This window comes from Sciurus vulgaris (assembly GCF_902686455.1).
Source record: "Sciurus vulgaris genome assembly, chromosome: 10".
Classification (NCBI taxonomy): domain Eukaryota; kingdom Metazoa; phylum Chordata; class Mammalia; order Rodentia; family Sciuridae; genus Sciurus; species Sciurus vulgaris.
The window spans coordinates 114032141-114053602 of NC_136470.1; the positions used below are offsets into that span (position 1 = coordinate 114032141).

General features: G+C 44.9%; 1 protein-coding gene across 4 annotated transcripts; it reads right to left on the bottom strand.

Annotated features, from left to right (window-relative positions):
* Window positions 1-26: 26 nt before the first annotated feature.
* On the bottom strand, window positions 27-21195 carry SHISA5 (shisa family member 5). 4 transcript variants are annotated; one of them, XM_079155666.1, is made up of 7 exons: window positions 21009-21195; window positions 18604-18760; window positions 12350-12427; window positions 7731-7814; window positions 1746-1861; window positions 1347-1562; window positions 27-1173 (listed from the first exon to the last, which is right to left on the bottom strand). In XM_079155666.1, the coding sequence occupies exons 1-7, from the start codon at window positions 21079-21081 to the stop codon at window positions 1094-1096; spliced, it is 804 nt and encodes a 267-aa protein (XP_079011792.1). In that variant the 5' UTR covers window positions 21082-21195; the 3' UTR covers window positions 27-1093. The 4 variants fall into 4 exon arrangements, with proteins under 4 accessions (XP_079011792.1, XP_079011789.1, XP_079011790.1 ...); XM_079155663.1 differs by lacking the exon at window positions 12350-12427 and having other exon boundaries at window positions 21009-21194; XM_079155664.1 differs by lacking the exons at window positions 7731-7814; window positions 12350-12427.
* Between the last annotated feature and the right edge of the window lie 267 nt (window positions 21196-21462).

Genomic DNA, 21462 nt, shown 5'->3' on the forward strand with positions numbered 1-21462 from the left:
AGGCTCTGAAGAAAAGGGGCAGCAGCTCTGAATATTTCCTTTTATTATAAACAAGTGTGCAGACCCTAGACTCAGAAACATACCAACAGATTCAAAGCTAAAACAGCTGGTCGAACATTAACAGGGCAGGGAACACCGAGGTATTTGTGTCTGGGCCATAGCTGCCACCCGGGCCCCCACCCCCACCTTTGGTCCAGATAGCCCCTTGGCCCAGGTGTCCCTGCTGCCAGCACAACTGTGGACTGGGACACACAAGTTGGATATTCTTATGAGGCTGGTATCAGGGGAAACAGTTTCAGAGGTCAGGTTGTCCCTCTCTTCAATTTCTCTCCATACATTTCAGCTTCACACATTTTAAAACAGAAAACAAGCGAAAGGTTTGGCTAAAAGTAAAACAAAAACACCGCAGGGAGGAGACCTGAGTTTGTTGGTGGACAGGCCCCCTTGTCCACCTGTGGGAGGGGCCAAGCGACAAGGGCAGGAAAGATTCCCCATGTGTGGTGGGGATCATGAGTGGATGTGGCCCTCCAGGAAGGATGCAAGGACAGTCAGTTGTCAGGTAGGTTGGGTGGGGCTGTGACTAAGTTGTGTTGACATTAGGAGCTGACCAACCTCCACTGAGTATGGCACCCATTCCAGGGAGCAACAGGACATCTACCCCAAGCACTAAGCCTCAGCCAGATCCCTACTTTGTCTACTTGCCTGCTTCATGGCACAGGCTCAGTAAAGAGCACCCCAAACCCTGGGAACAAGCCATGATTTTGAGCAGCAATTGGCCACTCCTAAAACCAGGACACATGGCCATGGTGCCCATGGCAATAATGTGACAGACTGTACCTGGTAACCCTGGGGTGAGTTGAAAAAGACCTCCCACCCCATTTTTCGAATGTGCTTGAGATTTCAGGAAGCATGATTTCAAGTGGGGAAGCAAAAGTTTGGTCCCAGCCCACTCTGGCAAGTATTGTTTCCTACCTGGTCAGTATCAGAGGAAGCCATGTGACTAGACAGGACACACACACCACACACAGGGCAGTAAAGAACTGTGCCTGCATACCACTCACACAACATAATCAAGTGTCAGCCAGAGGCACACTCAGGGGGCTGCCTTTGGGGGATCCATGTAGGCCGGGTTATAAGGAGGCTGGTTGGTAGGGTACGGCACGGCTGCACCTGCTGAGAGTAAAGCAGACAATGGTTGGCTGTGGCACAGTGGGCTGTAATGCAAGTGGGCAGGCTGGCAGAAAGGGACAGAAACAGTCAATGCCATACCCTGGGATAAATACCTAAGGGGCAGAGGCATGAGCTGGGGGATCAGGCAAGGTCACAGAACTCCCAATGGTACTTACCAGCCAAGGTCTCGTGGTAGGCCGGTGGGCCCATGGGCTGGGCCGGATAGGGTGGTGGGTACTGGGTCGGGTAGGGTGCTGCTGGCATCCCTGGCTGGGGAGGCATGGGATGGTAGCCCTGGTATGTCGGTCCAGGATAGCTGGGGGGCATACTGGGAGGCTGAGGGTAAGGGGCGTGCACCACAGTGGTGGCAGTGGTGGTGGTGGTCACGACCGCTGCAAAGAGAATTCCAGTCAAAGGCGCTCTAGTTCCCCAGGTCTTGAGCTGGTTTACCCCTCATCCCTCCAGCTTGGTCAAAGTAGGGCTCTATTCAGCTGCCCTCGCCTATCCAGGGGTCTGGACCTGCACACAAGAGGGGTCCCAGGAGGGTCAGGGGTGAGGTGTGGGGGCATGCTTACGACGTGGTCGGCGGCACATCTTGTACAAACAGCAGCAGGAGCAGGTGAAGCAGATGATGATGGTGACAACAGAGAGCACAAAGATGGTGAGGCCAATGGCTACGGTTGCTCCAAACCTGCCAAAGAGCTGGTCATGACCCAAGGCCCCTCACCCTCCCCAGGACCAAGAGTCCACACCTCACCTGCTCCCAGAAACATCCCTCTTACCAAAAGACTCTAAGCGTTACAGATATAGAACTTTCTAGTTGCGTAGCTTGAACTTGTCTCAATGTCAATTTCCTCACATGTAAAATGAGAGCTCTGTCCCCTGCTCCCCTCAGGAGCATGGGAGGGAGTTCAAGGCCCCCTGCACATGTCCATCCTCACCAACCATGAACCAGATGGCTATCAGGAACATGCCACGAGCCAAGCACTATGGCATGGTTGCTTCCCAGGCGAGAAGGCTAAAAGCATACAGGGTGATTTGGAGGAACAGGATGGAGGCAGCAACAGTGCTCTCTGGAAGAGGAGACCTCTCTGCCCAACCCAAGTGCCCACAGAATGAGGGCTTGCCCTTAGAGAAAGTAGGAAAGGAAGTTCACCAAAACAGACTTCCAAAGATAGACAGGGCCTCTTACTATCCTCCCATGTTCCCAGGGGCCACACTGTATTCTTATAAAAGGTAAATGCTTGGTAAATGCACCAAGTACATTCAAAGTTAGAAATAGCTTTGTTAGCTACAGGGCATGCACCCCTTGGAGGCCAGGGAGGGTGTGGGTCCCACCCCACCCCATCATGGGTTTCCAGCTCACAGCCCAGAGAGGAACACAATCTCAGCTAGGCCGGGCCCCTTGGCCAAAGAACAGGCCAAAGGACAGGCTCTGCACATTCCAGGCTGAAAAGCACCCAGCCAAGCTCCCAAGTTGGAAGCTATTGCCACCATGAGGCCAGGACAAGCCCTGAAGACAGGACCATCAGACCATAGGTGTCTCTCTGCCCAGCTAGAGTCAGGAATGCAGGAATACACATTCACACACAATCAATGACATGCCCAGGCAGAGCCAGTGTCAGTTCTGGAGTAACTCTATTTCCTGTCTAAGCCTCTAAAGAATGGTGCCCAAGCTCACCCCATGTTAGCCTCCGCCTTCACCCTGTGGCCTCCTGCATGCCTGGAATTTCCCCTTTCCAAGAGGGGCCACTCAGTTTCGATCTCCTCCCTTTCTTTCAAGGAAAAGAAAAGCAAATCGCTTCCTCAGTCCTTCCCATCCCTGACGTCATCGGCAGGAAGGACAGACACATGAGGCTCTGGAGCCACCCTCTTAAAGACACAGTCATGGCCCAGTTGCTGGCAGCAGAGCCCAGCTGTGCCAGCAACCAGAAGGGGGCCAGAGGGAAGGAGAAGAAGTCAAGGCACTGGGAGACTTTCCAGAGCTGCCTCTCTCTGATCCTGATTTGCCTCAGCTGTTTGCTGCCCAGAATAGCTCCACTGGGGGATTTGAGAGATGCCCCAGCCTCAGCATGCCTGAACCACACTCCACCTATACCCTCAAGCACAACCCTAGGGCCCTGGATGACAAACAAGATACTTTCAGCAGGTCCCTTTTGCTTCTCCTCTTTTATCAACATACTCTCCAAGCCTCTATCTGGCCTTACTAAGAGGCAGCTGCCACCCCACTGCTCCACCCTACCAGGTCTGATCATGTCGCCCACTGCTCAAATGCCTGCTTTGGCTCTTCTAGCTATTGGAAACAGTAATTTTCTTTATAAGTAAAGTACTTGCTAAACTGTGGGTATATATGTACTTTTCTGTATGTATATTATAGTTGACAAAGAAGAAAAAAGTCTTGAATTTGTCTAACTAGACATAAACTTACAATAAAGCAAGTTTCAATTTTAAACTAAAAATTTAAATGAAACACCTTATTAGACCTACAAAGTCTGTCATGGTCTGAGACTCTCACATTCCCTCCTTCTCTGTGCTTGCATGATCCTTTCAGCTTTTTAAAACACCATGCTGTGTCAGCTCAGGGCCCTTGCACAAGCAGGTCCTTCTGCCTGGTGGGCTCTTTTCTTCCCCCACCCTCGCTCCTACCTAATTAATTCCTTCCTGCTCTTCAGACCTCAGTTCAAAGCACCCATTCCCTACAGATGAGGTCAGGCTTCTTGACAAATGCTCTTACAGAATTAAATTCTTTTCTACCTCAATTTACAAACAAGAAATCCTTTGTGAGTACTTGATAAACTGCTTTAGGCAATCACTGTATTTCCAGGGCCTGGCACATAGTAGGTTCCTAATAAATGAATTAATAAATTCATTCAGGGACCCTGAATTCACTCAGGGACTCCTGGCACGACTGTCAGGCACAATGCTCTGAGGAAACCAAGCAACACTCAAGGGTGGTTGCAGAGTGTGGCAGAGGACCATGGCCACATCAGGTTTCAGTATTAATGGAACCATACCTCCAATGGGAAGGAAAGGGCCTCCCAAAAATGGGGTCAAGCCAAGATCAAGGAGTCCGAAGATCAAGTTCAGAAGGCAGAGTCAGACTAAGCAGGAGGCCAATGGCACAAGAGCCCAGGCAGGATTGGGGCTTGAAGGCCTCCAGGAGGTGGAAGATGCCCAGTGTTTAGACTATGAAAGGGCTGTCTCTGGACTAGGACAACCCAAGATACTGGCAAGACACTGGGCAGGCTGTAAGATAGTGAGTGGGCCTAAGGACCACAGAAAGAACACTTTGAGGACAGGGAGGCAGCCCAGGTTCATGATGCTCACACCTCACCTCATGGACCTGTCTTTCCTGCGTATTGGCACAGTAGAGTCAGGGCGAAGGGTCAGTAGTGACTGGTCTAGGGCCTGAGACCAGAGGTTCTACCACTCGGGTGCTTGAAAACAAACCAGTCATGTCTAATAGTCCTGTAAGTGAAAAGAAGCTGAAATCAGGATCCAAAACAACAGTGACAGGGGGACCAATGAATCTCTGAAGAGGAAACAAACCAGGTGGACACAGGCCATCAACCATTCAACAGGGCAGGGCAAGAGTCACTTGCCAAAGCAGGGAGAGAAGACCTGGGCTGATGCAAAGCCAAGAGGCCACATGGTTGTACTGTGGGAAGTCCAAGGCCCATGTTGAGGGAGGACACCACCCATACAGGGTGTGATGTCTCAAGGAGTAGCCCAGAAGGTGAGAGCCAAAGGTGAGGGCTCAAGATGAGGAAAAGAGGAAAGTTAGTAGTAGAAAATGGGGACAGAGCTGGGGCAGACCCCTGGCCCACAGGGTCTTTTTCTTCTAGGCTTCTCCCAAGATCCTGGCCACAGCCTGGGCAACAGGGCCTTGAACTCCACCAAGGAACCAACCCTCTGGTAGACAAACAGTACCCTCAGCCAAGGAAGTAACACAGAAATACCCAGCAGAAAGGGGGCCTCCATGGGGTCCAGACAGCCAACCACCTGAGGGTGTTCACAAAAGTATCACTGATAGCGGGCATGGTGGGATATGCCTATAGTCCCAATGACTCAGGAGACTAAGGCAGGAACATCACAAGTTTGAGACCAGTCTCAGGAATTTAGCAAAGTCCTAAGGAACCTAGCAAGACCCTGTCTCAAAATAAAAAGTAAAAAGGGTTGGGGATATAGCTTAGTGGTTAAGTACCCCTGGGTTCAATCCTTTGGACCAAAAAGAAGTGTCATTGATGACCTTGTCCCTCTACTCACCTCCCAGTACCTGCCATGTCCCTAAAGCTTTACAAAGCAGGTCCTGTGTATAACACAGGGGCTCAGAAGAACAAAGCAGAGGAAGACAAGGGAGAGGGGCATGGTGTGGGAGAGGGTACATGGATCTCATTATCTGCACTGCCTATGGGTGACAACAGCCTGGGTGGGAGGCTGCAGGGTTCACCATGACAGAGAAAACACGAAGCCCAGTGCTACACACTCCACAGCATGCTGCACGGCTGACAGATCCAGTCCCACATACACACTTTAGGGAGGGACAAATGCTCCTAAGCCAATCCTATTCACCTCTTGCTGCCACAAGCCCCAGAAAGCTGCTCTTCAAAGACTCCTTGGGACCTTGTCTCTCTACTCTCACAGCTCAAGTCTCCACCACTGCCAATAAAGTCCTTCCACATGCTGATTCCTCCTCCAACTCCTGTCACTCCTTTGTTCACTGCCAGGTCTCTCCAGGGACCTATCTCACTGTACACACTTCCAACTCAATTTTCAATCCACTCCATTGAACAGCTCTTGCCGAGGGCACTATACCTCTGCAGGGTAATGTCCCCAACTCACAGTGCAGTTTACAATGCTGCCTTCCTAATGTCCTCTCCCCTCTATGAAGGGGAGCAGCTCCTCCTGCTGCCATTCCTCAAACACTATTGACCCTCAAATTTGATCCTCAACACTTTTCTCACTCTTCTCACCCAAAGGGTCTGGGATGAGTCTTCCACCCCAAACCCACCCTTTACCCCAAACCTATGAGTGGGCCTCATCCTACATATGTCCTGGATCCCACACAGGGATGGATGCCCAGCCCTGTCTCCAGAGCAGAGATCAGGGCAGCCCCTATGTCTGCCCACCCTCTTGCGTCTTGCTGGCTGGCAGCTGCCAAATGCCAGACTCCATCCTCCTCCTCCCACTCCCCCTCCACCTCAAGTCCTGTCTCCCTCTGACCTCCAACACCTCTGGCCAGGAGGCCACAGCTACTTCCACTGGCTGTCTTACCCACCCCATCTGCTCTCTTCATCCTCTGTAGAGAAGTCAGAGTGGTCTTCTTCCTGAAAAAACCACACAGACCCCAGCACTGCACACAACCTTCTGTAGAACCCACTATCCTCAGGTTGAGGCTCAGTCTTGGCTGCCCTCAGATCTACACTAGTTGGGTATCGGAATATCCTATGGGGTCACCTGAAAGCCCATTCTCCTGCATGGGGGCCCTACCTAGATGAGGAGGAGCTCATTGAGGTCTCAGTTCCTGTCCAGCCCCCAGGTTTTTCCCTCCAAAAGAACAACCAGTTCCCAGCACTACAAAAAGAGGAAAGAAAAAAAAAGAAAGAACAAAAACAAAGGGGCAACCTTTGCTGAACCTTCTGCTGAAAGGAACTTAGAGATATACATCAGGGTAGGAGACAGCTCATGAAACACTCCATTCAGGAAGACACACACACATGTGACTGCGTGCCCATTCTACCCACACAAATGTGCATCTCAACACCTGTCATGGTGGTGACAAGACAGGTTAGGAACCTGGCTAAGGAGATTGGAGTTTAGGGAACAAGGTTGCTTCTAGGTCCCTGGAGATGAGGATTCCAACACAGTGACTAGTAACTATGATCCATAAACTCTGACACAGCAACCATACCATCTGCTCTCCTAGTACCTTTGCCCCACACCATTATCACCCTATCACCACACTCACTGCCTCCATCACTGTCATCATAGCCATCATTACTCCCTCACCATGACTGCCACCATTGACCATCACTTCATCTGATCACCACTGCCCCATGACAATCACCATCATCTCACATTTATCACTGTTATCCTCACCACCTGTCACATCCTCCCCTATCACTAAGCCCATCAGTCACCACTGCCCCACCCCATCACAGCTGCCCCCCACCCCAGCATATTAAGGAAGACACAACTCTCCAACATGAGGGTTAAAGGTCCTGGTGGCCAGGCATGGTGGTGCACACCTGTAATCCCAACGGCTCAGGAGACTGAGGCAGGAGGATCACAATTTCAAAGCCAGCTTCAGCAACTTAGTGAGACCCTAAGCAACTTAGCAAGACTCTGTCTCTAAATAAGAAAATTTGAAAAGGTTGGGGATGTGACACAGTGGTTAAGCACCCCTGGGTTCAATCCCTGGTACAAAAAATAAAGGTTCTGGTGGTCAAACGTGATGACAACTTCCTTGGGGCCCCACTGCATTGACTCTGCACTATCCCATAGGTCTCACCAAGCCCACCTGTCACTCTACCAGGAAGCTGCACCACAGCTTTATTTACCCTGACATGGGGTCGCTGTCAAAGCCAGATCGAAACCTCAGCGCCGAGCCCAGCTGTTCCAGTGGCTCTGTGTAGATGGGTACACTGCAAAGAAGGAAGTTCATGAGAAACACACTTGAATCCACCTACATACCAGGAACAAACACACTACCTTAGGGCACAAACATAACATGCACAAAAGCTATCATGTACTGGTAGTTTTCAAGGCCTCCAGAACTATCACACACACCAGATCTCACACTGCAACATCACACATTCTTCTCAGCTGCACCAGGGATGGTATCAAGGACACACCACATATGAGGTCACAAAACAAGTCTCAGTAGTTCTCTATGACATATTTTTTAAGACATATATTTTAAGACAGCTCTATGACATATTTTTTCTAACTACATAGGGTAAGGTTACAAACCAATAACAGAAGACTATGTGGTCACAAAGTTAAAAATAAAAGAAATGGCCAGGCATGGTGGCATACTCCCATAATCCCAGCTGCTCAAAAGGCTGAGACAAGAGGATCTCAAGTTCAAAGTCAGCCTCAGCAACAGCAAGGCACTGTCTCTAAATAAAATACAAAATAGGGCTAGGGACGTGACTTCAGTAGGTGAGTGCCCCTGAGTTCAATCCTTGGTACCTAAAAAAATAAAATAAAATAAAAACTAAAAGAAGTGCTTAAAATACAAAACAAAACCACACACACACACACACACACACACACACACACACACACACACAACTCATACCTTTGGAAACTAATTAACATGATTCAAAAAGACAAAATTTTTAAAAAATTGTGAACTACAGTGTGTTAAATAAGAAATCATAAAGAAAATTAACAAATATGTAGATCTGAACAATGATAAACAATAGTACAGATCAAAATTCATGAAATACAACTTAATAGTTCTTGAAGGGAAATTTATATCTTTAGTAGAACTTATTAGGAAAAAAGAAAGGTTAAAAATAAACAAGATTGGCCGGACATGGTGGTACATGCCTATAAATCTCAGTGATCTGGGAGGCCAAAGCAGAAGGATCACAATTTCAAGGCCAGCAGCAACAATTTAGCAAGGCCCTAAGCAACTTAGTGAGACTCTGTCTCAAAAATTAAAAATAAAGAGCTAGGCACAGTGGTGCACAACTGTAATCCCAGTAGCTGGGAAGCAGAGGCAGGAGAATCATGAGTTCAAAGCCAGCCTCAGCAACAGCCAGGCACTAAGCAATCAATGAGACCAGGTCTCTAAATAAAATAGGGCTGGGGATATGGTCAAGTGCCCTTAAGTTCAATCCCCAGTGCAAAAAAATTAAAAAATAAAAAAGGCTGGGGGGTGTAGCTTACTGGTAAAGTAACCCTGGGTTCAATCACCAGTACCAAAAATAAATAAATAAATAAATAAAGACTGTATTAAACTCGAGAAGATAGATGTGAAAGCAATACAACATGGCACAGTGGTCCATGCCTGTAATCCCAGCTTCTCGAGAGGCACAGGCACAAATTAAGACTCCGATCACGTGCAACTTAGCAAGAACCTGCCTACAAATATAAAATTTAAAGGACTCGGGGTGTAACTCAAAGGAGAGCACCCCTGGGTTTAATTCCCAGTACCATTTTCTAAAAAAAAAATCTAAGTAATACAGAAAACAAAAAAAACAAGAAATAGAACAGTAAATAATAGCCACAGAAAATAATAGAGAAGATAAATCCAAAGTTGAGAGAACTCTAGCAAGACTAAGAAAAGGGAAAGATATAAAAAGGGAAAAAATAAAAAACAGACTAAAAATGGAAAATAATTATAGGTATAATAGATATTTTAAAAATGGGAACCTAAGGCTTAGGGTATAACTTAGTGGTAGAACTCACAGGTAGCATGTATATAAAAGACTCTGGATGCAATTCCTGCAACTGCAAAAATAAATAAATTAATAAAATAATTTTGTTTGGATTCTGACTTGGATTCTGATTTTAACAAACCACTGTAAAAAGGCATTCTGGAAGATAGAAGAAGCAAATGAATACAGACTAATATTGAAAGCTAAGCAGCTCCAGTTAAGTATGCCAAATATATTACTGATATGATGGTTATATTTCTTTTTAAAGATCTCATTTTAGCCTGGCATGGTGGAGCATGTCTATAATCCCAGCGACTTGAGAGGTGGAAGCAGGAGGATCCCAAATTCAAAGCCAGCCTCAGCAACTTACTGAGGCCCTAACCAACTTAGTAAGACCCTGTCTCAACATAAAAGATAAAAAGGACTGGGGCTGTGTTCAGTGGTTAGGTGCCCCTAAAATTAAATAAATAAATAAACATAAAAATATAAAGGCCTCATTTTTAACAAAGAAAGTTAACAGTTAAGGAGAAATTCTTGTGATGTCTGGAATTGGCTTTAAAATAATCCAGAAAAGGGGACTGGAGTTATGGCTGAGCAGTAGAGTATATGCCTAGCATGCACAAGGCCCTGAGTTTGATCTCTAGTACTGCTGAAACATAATTCTAATCCAGGATAAAAAAAAAAAAAAGTAGTAGGAGGTATATGAAACAATAATGTCAGAGTGCTGGTAACTGTGGACATGAGTGAGAGATACATAGTTATTATATTATTCTCACTGCTTTTATACTTATTTGAAACTTTCCAAAATTAAATGTAAAATTAAAATATAAACCACATGAGGAAGAACTACATCCTAGTAAGTTTAAAGGATAGTTAGTAAAACAAAGGAAAAAGTAATTTTTTGAAAAAAATCAGTGTGAGGGCCAAGTGCAGTGGCACATGCCTGTAATCTCAGAGACTCAGGAGGCTGAGGCAGGAAGATCACAAGTTCTAGACCAGCCTCAGCAACTTAGGCCCTAAGCAACTTAGCAAGATCCTGTCTCAAAATAAAAGGGCTGGGGATGTGGCTCAGTGGTGAAGTGTCTCTAAGTGCAATCCCTAGTACCACCCCATCAAAAAAAAAAAAAAATCACTGTGAGGTGCTCCCATAGCACACATGCTAAAATTGGAACAATACAGAGATTAGCATGGCCCCTACACAAGGATGACATGCAAATTGTGAGGCATTCGATATTTTGTGCAATTCTTAAAAGATTATTTGACAACTGTATACTCTTTTCAAGAAGACACATTCAAGGTACAATGGGGTGGCACCCAATATTGAAAGTGTGACTTTCATATAAAAAAAAAAAAATCGATGTGGATCTGGGAATATAGCTCCAAGGTAGAACATTTGCCTAACCTTAAGCACTGCAAAAAAAAATTAAAAATAAAATAAAAAGCTAAAAAATCAGTTTGAAAGCTTTGGAGGGCAATGGCATGGAGAATACACAGCTGGGACACAGTGGTGGTAAGGCTGGGAACAAAGATCATAGATAATGCATCTGGCACCCAAGGTTTTCTTCTCCTAGGGGAGTTAGTCTATTTCAGAGAGGCATCTGGCCAGCCAGCATATCTAGAACTTCAAGTGGTCAAGGTGACGGGGAGCCTTATAAAGGTGGGAGATCCTCATGACCACCATTCACTTGCACTGGGACCTAAAAAGCTGTTTCTTGAGAAGAGAGAAACTGGATAGACTCAGTTTCTGATCATCTCAGTCCCTGCAATCAGGTCAAAATGATCTGGAGCGCTAACGTCTGTGGCAGAAGCAATATAATTTGCTTCTGGAGGGTCCTGAGCTCCAAATTTCTATAATCAATTTTGCAAATGTACCATCAAGCACACAATCAAAAATTTTCAGGAACACTAAGAGACTAAACAATAGGAAGAGATTGTCAGCAATATTGTCAGCAATAACTGACAATAAAAACGTCCACAGGGATTTTTAACTATTGAAGTTATCAGACACTGACATTAGAACAATATGCATACTGTTTAAAGAACATGGTGAGACTAAAGAAAAGAAGAGCTTACTGAGACTAAAGAAAAAAGTGAGTGATTCGGAGAACTTGAAATGTAATAGGTATCTGGCTAAAGAAATTTCTAAGCAAGTATTGAAGGAGCAGCTTAGTTTTTCTTTACTACTTGTAGTAAAATAGGAAAAGAAATAAATCAAAGATGGAATTATTCTAGCAGCTAAGGAGGCTGAGGCATGAGGATCATGAGTTCAAAGCCAGCCTCAGCAAAAGCAACTCAGTGAGACCCTGTCTCTAAATGAAATACAAAATAGGTTTGGGGATGTGGTTCAGTGCTCGAGTGCCCCTGAGTTCAATCCAGTACCCCCGCCCCAAAAAACAAAAAAGAGATGGAATTATTAAGCAAAAACTAATCAGAACTTAAAGATTAGGAAAATTTGGGCCTAGGGGTAAGTTCAGTGGTAGAGCACTTACACAACATGCACAAGGCCCTGGATTCAATCCCCAGCACTGCAAGAAAAAGAAATAAAAAAAGGAAAGGAAAGAAGAAAAGAAAAGCTTTGGAAAATTCTCAGCCTATCAAATATAGTCAACAGAGTCAATACAGTAATCTTATAGAATAAATACAATCCAAGATGTTTTTATGGACAAGCTAATTATAAAATATACAGTACAAGGAATTGATCCCAGGGGTGCTCTACCACCAAGCTATATGCCAACCCCTTTTTGTTTTTTGTTTTTTGAGACAGGGTCTCACTAAATTGCCCAGCTGACCTCGAACTTGCAATCCTCCTGTCTCCAGGCTTCCGAGTCACTGGGATTACGGGCCTGCACCACTGCACCAGTTTAATTCTAAAATTTGTATGGAAATACACAAGTCAAAAATAACCAAGATACTATTGAAAAATATCAAGCCTTACTATAAAACTACAGTAATTGTGAGTCTTCTATTAGTTCAAAGATAGACAAATAGATCCGTGCAACAGAACAGAACCTAGAAACATATCCATGCCTGTATGGACACAAAGTTGATAATAACTGCAGAATGACAAAAACAAATAAACAAAAAAAACCCTTTTTTCTAGGTAAATGGTATTGGTTCAACTAGATATCTATATTTAAAAATGAAACTTTGGGGCTGCAGTTGTAGCTCAGTGGAAGAGTGCTTGCCTAGCATATGTGAGGTACTGGGCATTCCATCCTCAGCACCACGTATAAATAAATAAAAGGTTTTGTGTCCATCTATAACTAAAAATATTTTCTAAAAATGAAACTTGATTCTTTCTTAGCTACTATTAGGCATATATTTAAAAGAAACGCAAACAGGGCAGGGTGGTGCACACCTGTAAAACCAATGATTCAGGAGGCTGAGACAGGATAATCACAAGTTTGAGGTCAGGCTGGGAAATTTACTGAGACCGTGTCTCAAAGTAAAAATTTTTAAAAAGGGCCAAAGATGTAGCTCAGTGGTGCCCGAGGTTCAATCCCCAGTACAAAAAAAAAAAAAAAAAAAAGAAAAAAGAAAAGACACTGAACAGAGTGGTGCACGCCTGTAATCCCAGCACCTCAGGAGGCTGAGGCAAGAGGATTGCAAGTTCAAGGCCAGCCTCAGCAACATAGCAAGACCCTGTTTCAAAATAAAACATAAAAAAGGGCTGAGGATGTAGTTCAGTGTTAAGTGCTCCTGAGTTCAATCCGCAGTCACAATACCAAAAAAAAAAAAAAAAAAGAAAAGAAAAGAAAAGCATCTACATGTGTACCAAAAGACATATACAAGAATGCTCAAAGCAGGGCTGGGCACAGTGGTGCACATATAATCCTAGCAACTCAGGAGAATGAGGCAAGTTTGAGACCAAACTGGGAAATTTAGGAAGACCCTATCTCTCAAAATTAAAAAATTTTAAAAAGGGCTAAGGATGTAGTTCAGTGGTAGAGCACCCATGGTTTTAATTCCCAGTGCCCTCCGCACTACCCCCCAAAAGAAGAAGGGCCATAGGTCATAGCATTATTTGTAATAGACAAAAAATGAAAATAATCCAGATATCCATCAACATTAGGATGAATACATAAGTTATGGTGAATATCATAATACCATACACCAAAGGAAAACACAATGTGGATTAAACTCACAATGTTAACAGAAAGAAAACAAACAAAACCACAGCAATCTATATATGATATGTATGATTTTGTATGTAGGCATGCATGTATGTATATGTGAGACAGTTGCTTTTGGATAACAGAGGAGATGTAAAATGAGAGGGAATGTGAGGGGCTTCTGAATACTATGATGCTCTATTCTTAGCCTGGACAGGTGATGGTTATATGAATGTAAGTCTTTTTTTTTTATTATTCTTTTTAGATATACATGACAGTAGAATGTATTTTGACATATTATACATACACGAAGTATAACTTACTCTAATTAGAATCCCATTCTTGTGGTCGAACATGATGTGGAGTTACACTGGTCATGTATTCATATGTGAACATAGGAAAGTTAGTAGCATTCAATCTACAGTCTTCTTTATTCCCATCCACCTTCCTTCCCTTCATTCCCCTTTGTCTAATCCAATGAACTTCTATTCTTCCCTTCCCCCTGAATATGAGTCTTTATTTTGTGATAATTCACTAAACTTATATACTTCAAATTTGTCTAATGTTATGTGTATGTTATCTATTACCTGAAGAAAGTTTTGGTGGCTGGCAGTGTAGCTCAGTAGTAGAAAATGTGCTTAGCATGAACAGGCCCTGGGTTCAATCCCCAACATATGAAAAAAAAAAAGTTTCTTCAAGGTACCAAAGTAGCTACTCTCTCCCCAAGAAGGAAGATAAAACTGAACCATGGAATTTAGAGATGCATACTTGGGCATTATAACTCTAAAGAAAAGTTTACCAGGATCAGTTACCTATAATCCCTGCTACTTTGTCAGGCTAAGGCAGAAGGATTACAGGTTTGAGTTCAGCCTCACCAACTTAGCAAGACCTGTGTCAAAATAAAAGGGCTGGGGATGTAGCTCAGTGGGAAAGTATCCCCAGTACAGAAAGTGAGAGAGAGAGAGAGAGAGAGAGAGAGAGAGAGAGAGAGAGAGAGAGAGAGAGAGAAAAGGTAGGAAAGAAAGAAAGAAGAGAGAGGATTTTTGGGGGGTGGGTACCAGGGATTAAACCCAGGGGCACTTATCTACTGAGTCACATCCCCAGTCCTTTTTTATTTTTTATTTAGAGACAGGGTCTTGCTAAATTGCTTAGGGCTTCACTAAGTTGCTGAGGTTGGCTTTGAACTCACAATTCTCCTGCTTCAGCCTCCCCAGCCACTGAGATTATAGGCATGCACCACCATGCCAGTAAGAATGATCTTTTAAAACTTTAAAAAATGGACTAGTTGGGGGCTGGGGTTATGGCTTGGTGGTAGAGCACTTGCTTCACATGTGTGAGGTTCTGGGTTCAATTCTCAGCACCACATATAAATAAATGAATAAAATAAAGGTCCAAACAACTAAAAAATATATTTTTTAAAAAATGGACTAATGGTATAACTCAAAGGTATAGCATTTGCCTAGAATGTGTAAGGCCCTGGGTTCAATTTCCAGGAATGAAATGAAATGAAAAGAAAAGAAAAGAGTTATATAAAAGTTAGAATAATAGTTACCTTTTTAGGAGGTGAAAGAGATACTGATTGGGAATGATCTCAAGTAGACTTCTGAATTGCTATAATGATATATATTCTATTCTGGGTGGTGGTTATGCTGGTAGTAGCTTTGTGACAATCAATGGATTGTACACTTACTTTGTGTACCTTTTTTTTTTTTTTTTTTTTTTTTTTGTGGTACTGGGGATCGAACTCGGGGTCTTGTGCTTGCAAGGCAAGCACTCTACCAGCTGAGCTATCTCCCAGCCCTGTGTACCTTCTTGTATATAATATCAGAGTACACTGTGTATAACACAACAGTATATAAAACCATCTCAATGGATGTTGAGAATTATGTAAACTGAGTAGTTATAGGATTCCATAATATCAATAAGTTTACTACATTTAACATCTTTTTTTTTTTATAGTGTCAGATATTGAACCCAGGAAGCAGTAAGTAAGGAGACAAAATATGGAAGAGAAGCTAGAAAACATAGGGAAGGAGAAGAGTAGCAGGTGTCTAATCAGAATTTCAGAAGGAAAGGAGAAGAAGGGGTAAGGAGTAATATTTAAAGAAGTAATGGCAGCCAAGTGCAGTGGCACATGCCTGAAATCCTAGCTAGTCAGGAGGCCAGTCTGGGCAACTTAGCAAGAATATGTCTCAAAATAAAAAAATAAAAAGGACCAAGAATATAGCTCAGTAATAGAGGACCCCTGGGTTCAAGCTAGTATAGCCAAAAAAAAAAAAAAAAAAAAAAAAAAAAGAGGAATGATAGAAAAATTTCCAGAGAGATACTAAACCACAGATTTAAGAAGCTCACAAATACATAACACCAAAAAAGAAACCCATACCTAGATAGAACATAAAAGTAACTGAACAATACGAAAGACAAGAAGAAAATCTTTAAAAGCACTCAGGAAAGGGAAAATAAGTGCCAGAGTACTTGCCTAGCCAGATTTATTTTAAATGAAGGACACACTGACTGTTTTACTCATATCTGAACAGAAATATTGGATGCTAGAAGACAGTGTGGAATGGAACTTTCATTATGCCAAGAGAAAATAGCCACCAACCTAAATTCCATGCTCAGATAAAATATTATTTTAAAATGAGATTAACATAAGTTATTATATTAAGAGAATAGAATAGAAAAAAGCATAAAATCTGAACAGACACAGAAAAAGCAGTAGACAAAATTCAACATTCCACTGGGCATGGTGGCAAATGCTTGTAATCCCAGCAGCCCAGGAGGCTGAGGCAGGAGAATCAAAAGTTCAAAGTCAGCCTCGGCAACTTAGTGAGGCCCTAAGCAACTTGGCGAGACCATGTCACCAAATAAAATATTAAAAAAGGGATGGGGATGTCGCTCAGCACCCCTGGATTCAATACCTAGTATTAAAAAAAAAAAAAAAAAAAAAACAGTCCTTCAAGATTAAAACTACAAGTAAATCAGGAATAGCAGAGAACTTCTTCAACTCAACAAAGGGTACCTATTAAAAAGCTACATCTAACATCATAAGTGAAAGGCTGAATGCTTTCCCTTTAAAACTGGAAATAAGACATAGACATCGGTATCTAGCCAAGTGCAATAAGGCAAGAAAAAGGGATTAAAGGCATACAAGTTAGAAAAGAAGTAAACAGTGAAAGAAAAATGGCATAAAAATAAATCAAAACAGTACAGAAAAAAAGAAAGTACAAAAGTACAGAATAAGAGAGACAAATAGAAAGTTATAATAAAATGGCAAATAGAATTCCATAATATCAATAAGTTTACTACATTTAACATCTTTTTCTTTTTATAGTGTCAGATATTGAACCCAGGGCCTCACATATGCTAAGCAAGCACTCTATCACTTGAGCTACACCACCAGCCAATACACCATACTTAAGTGGAATAAATGTTCCTGCTTTTTTTTTTTTTTTTTTTTTTTTTTATCATAAGCCATGTGCAGTGGCCCACACTTGTAGTCCCAGTTACTCAGGAGGGTTAGATAGGGGAGTCACTTGAGTCCAGGAGTTTGAAGCCAACCTGGGCAACATAGAGACAGACAGAAGGAAAGAAGGAAAGAGATGGGGGACAGGGTGAGGGAAGGAAGGGAAGGAGTCAAAAAAAAATTACATAATGGATTTTAAAACGTAAGACATTTGTAAAATACAAGGATATCCAAAGATTGAAAGTAAAAGGGTAGAATATGATCTATGAGGAACCCTCAATCTTGGCTGAGAGGTGTGCAGCCACTCACAAGCTGGGAAGTCCTTAGTAACTTGGTGACATCTCTCTGATCCAGCAATTGCAGTGTATATTTTCAGGTAATTTTTATAGGCTCCATAAAAAGAGGACAGAAAGGAGGAAATATACGAGGATGCCTACCACAGCCATCTATGATGGCAACATTTTTGGATTCATACCATGGAGAACCACATAGTTGATGGGCACAGGCCAGAAGTGCACACGGCACATGGATGGGGCTTACAAACACTATAAAGACTGCAAAAAGTAATGGAGTTCATTGTAACCCTACACATGTGCCCAAACAACAGTATAGACTTTGCAAGAACACAATCAAGAGGATATACCTTAAGCTCAGTAGACTGGCTTCCTATGGAATAGGAGAGGAATAGAATGGTCATGGAAGACTGAAGTAAATATAAAAGATGCGGGGCAGGAAGGGCTGGTCTTGCCCAGACCAGTCATGATCACCTGATCAAGCTATGACTAGCTTGACTAGTATGACTAGCTCAACCCTCTATATCTATGGTCAAATATGAAGAAAATACAGAATGTGGCAAAGGGAGATACATCCTCTTATGAGCCCATGACAAAGTCTACACCCCAAATACAGGGTAAATGCATGGGTCATGTTGGGAGGACATAACACTCATGCTCTGGGCCCTGCACAAAGCACACACACAACCAGGTGCATGCACACATTGTGGGTACACTTACACCAAGATGCCTACCCAAACGACATGTTGATACAGGTACACACTCAGTATCGAGCCACAGGGACAGGGGCAGTTGAGGTCACTGACCAATACCTGAGAAACCTGCTCAGCCCAAGGCTGGATGAACCAGTGCCCTTGAGGGTGGGGGAGCAGAGCAGAGGACTAACTGTGTAGGTCTTGTGAATCAGCCCAGAAGAAGGGGTCCAATGCCCAGTCATCATCTTAAGAAGGTTGACAGAGGGGCTGGGGTTGTAGCTCAGTGGTAGAGCGCTTGCTTCGCATGTGTGAGGTGCTGAGTTCAATCCTTAGCACCACATAAATAAATAAAACAAAGGTGTTGTGTCCATCTACAACTAAAAATTAAACAAACAAACAAACAAAAAGGGTTGACAGGCCTGAGGGATAGCACTCTCCTGTGTCACTGAGGCTCAGATAACCCACCAGTGTACCAACCTGGTCTCAGGTACAGCACATATTTCCTCATTCCACTTGAATTTCTTCAGCACATCAGAACAGCAGTATTGGTCGAAACAGGAACCACAGCAGAAATCAGGACAGGACTCAGGAAATAGGTTGCCTCCTGGAGCAGTCATGCACACCTCGCCATGGGCTGGAAGAGAGAAGCATACCTATTTGCTCTGACCCACAGGCCAGAACCCAGACAGCAGAGTCTTCCCCAGCATAGCCACCAGGCACAAGCATGCTCTGGACCATATTTATCACTGGCCATCGTCCAGCCTTGCCCTCAACCTGGGCTACAGCAGAGATACCCTAACTGATCTGACTTTCTACCTTGCCAGTCTTCTGGACTTCTGATAAGGAGTGACATTTTCAAGTGTGAGTCTGACTGGGCCTCTCCCCACTGTCAGACCTCCCCTGGTTTCCAGTGCTTCACGATCAAGCTGAGTCCTCAAAGCAGGATGTAGACTGCAAAAGGCCTTGAAAAATCACTCTAGCTTTCCAGGTTAGCCTCACTGCCTATTTCCCATCCCCCACCTTCAACTCTACTCATCCTCCAGGGCCTTACTTCAAGCCACCTCCTCCAGAAGCTGCCAAGCCCAGTAGACACAGCTTAATGGTAACACCCCTGACCACCTGCAGAGATCAGGCACTGGACTATTCAGTTTATAATCCTCATTTTCTCTCCAAATTACTCAGCCACAGCAGCCTCATTTACTTGATACTACAACTGCAAGGGCCTGAACTTCAGGCCACCCCCTGCCTACAGGTTGACTCCTAACCAATTCAGTCAGTCAGTCATACCCATCACAAATATCCATAAAAGCACTTATTCCTGGGCTGGGTCCTCAATAGGTGCCCAGGAAATGTCTGTGTTCTCGGTGACACTATATGAAGCCCTGGAGCTATCATGAGGCTGTCAGACACAGAGGTGGAATCTAGTGACAATCTTGCAAACTTCAATATAGAAGATCATGCTGAGAGAACTAAATAACCCAGGGCTCTGAGTTTGCAAACCTTCAAATGTTCTCATGTATCCTTAGGTTAACTTAACAGAGACTTAGACTCCATAAGCCAGAGGGGCAGTACTAGATTCTGCCAAGGCAAACCCCTAATGGAATACCCAGTTCAGAAAGGCCCACATGGCTATAGTAGACTGCGGGCAAGTCTGGTGATAATCCCTGAGGTCAGCCTGGAAACAATCTTGGCACAACATGTGGGCCTCAGACTTCGCAGCCCTAAACTGGCCAGGACCCCAGGCAGTGTGCAGTATCTAGAAACCCAGAGTGGTCTAGAAAACCAGAGTGGCCAGTGTATCATGCACTCTGGGGCTATTAGAAGAAGGAGACCTCAAGACAGAGCACTGAGTGACCTCCTTGAGAAAAAGGAGTGGGGCTGCACTTTGTCCTTGGCAATTCCAGGCAGAGCCCTTCTCTGGGCAAAGCTATGGAACAGAGGTTAGGATCATTGACAGGTCAAGCTCAGCTAGGTGGCCACTAGAAGATATTCTTAGCATGGCCCAGCTGTGGCAGCTAAAGTGAACCCACCTATACCTGGGCCTTTACAGCAAGAGCTACAGGCCTGGTCAAGCTGAAGACATATTGGTGAGTCTTTCAGGCCCAGCTCACAACACAAATGTTCTTCTGACCATCACACTCTGCTCAAGGCTCTCCAGGCATGATGGGACCCAGGAACCCTCCCACAGGCTCACTCTAGGGGTTGCTCAATCTGAGTACAGGAATCCCCCTTCTCATTTCCTCACTTAGGTCCTCCGGGTTTGTCTCAGCCCTCAGGAAACAAAGCCTTTCTCCTCCAGGAAATCACCAGCCCAAAGGTGTCTTTGGCTCTTCAAGGATGGGCAGGAGACTGTTTTAAAAATTCCCATCCCTAAAAGGCCCCTAGACTGCCCTCCCCAGTCTGTGAGTCATCAGTCTACGATCACACACAAGGTGGTGTCCCCTCCACAACGGAGCCAGGCTCAGCGTCCAGCGTCTGCAGGAACACAAGAGCCATGGAGGCAGTGGGAGTTCCCAGTCAGGAAACAGAGGCTGAGGGCAGCCTCTTGCTGCTATGCCTGGTCAACCTCAGGCAAGGGAATCCTACTCCAGCCTCTGGAGACCCAATACCCTGGAACATCAGAGGAAGGCTGACCCCTCGCCACCATGCCAGGACAGAACAAAGGTGGCAGTTGCCTGGGGTCTAAGCAGTGTCAGTTCAAGCGGGGAGGAGTGCTGGAGTGGAGAAGAGGTACTTCGTGAAATTGGCTGACTGCCTCGGGGCTATGAGAAGTAGGCGGGAGCACTGTGGGGCTGGTGCTGTCTGGCTCGTCCTAGGCACAGTGCGAGGAAGTGAGTGACCCTGTCCCTGGGCAGGACACACCAACCCTCCCCCCGGCTCACCACCCGGAGGCGGCGGTAACAGCAGCAGCAGCAGCAGCAACAGGGTCGTTCGTGCCGGGACCCGCGGAGCCATGGCTGAGCGGACAGAAGGACGAATGACGGACGGAAGCACAGATTCGTGGGGCTGCCAGTGTCTCGGCGAACAGTGCGGCCGCCTGCTTTCTCGCCCCGCCCCGGCGGGTTCCCGGAACCCCCGCCCGGGAGAGGAGGAGGGGTACGGAGGGAGGGCAAGTGGACGCCCCTCCCAGCCTCCGGGCCCGCTGCAAGCCGGTGTCTGCGCGAAAACTTAGGACGCGTTTCCGGGATGCGTGCCCCGCGCCGCATCCGAGTTGTCTTCTGCTCACCGAATACTTTGTGGGGGAGACCTCCAGTCCCCAGTCCTCGAGGCTTGGAGGGGGTCCCTGTGGAAATCTGCAACCTAACACTTGAGCGCCTACTGTTTGCCTCTTGGAGT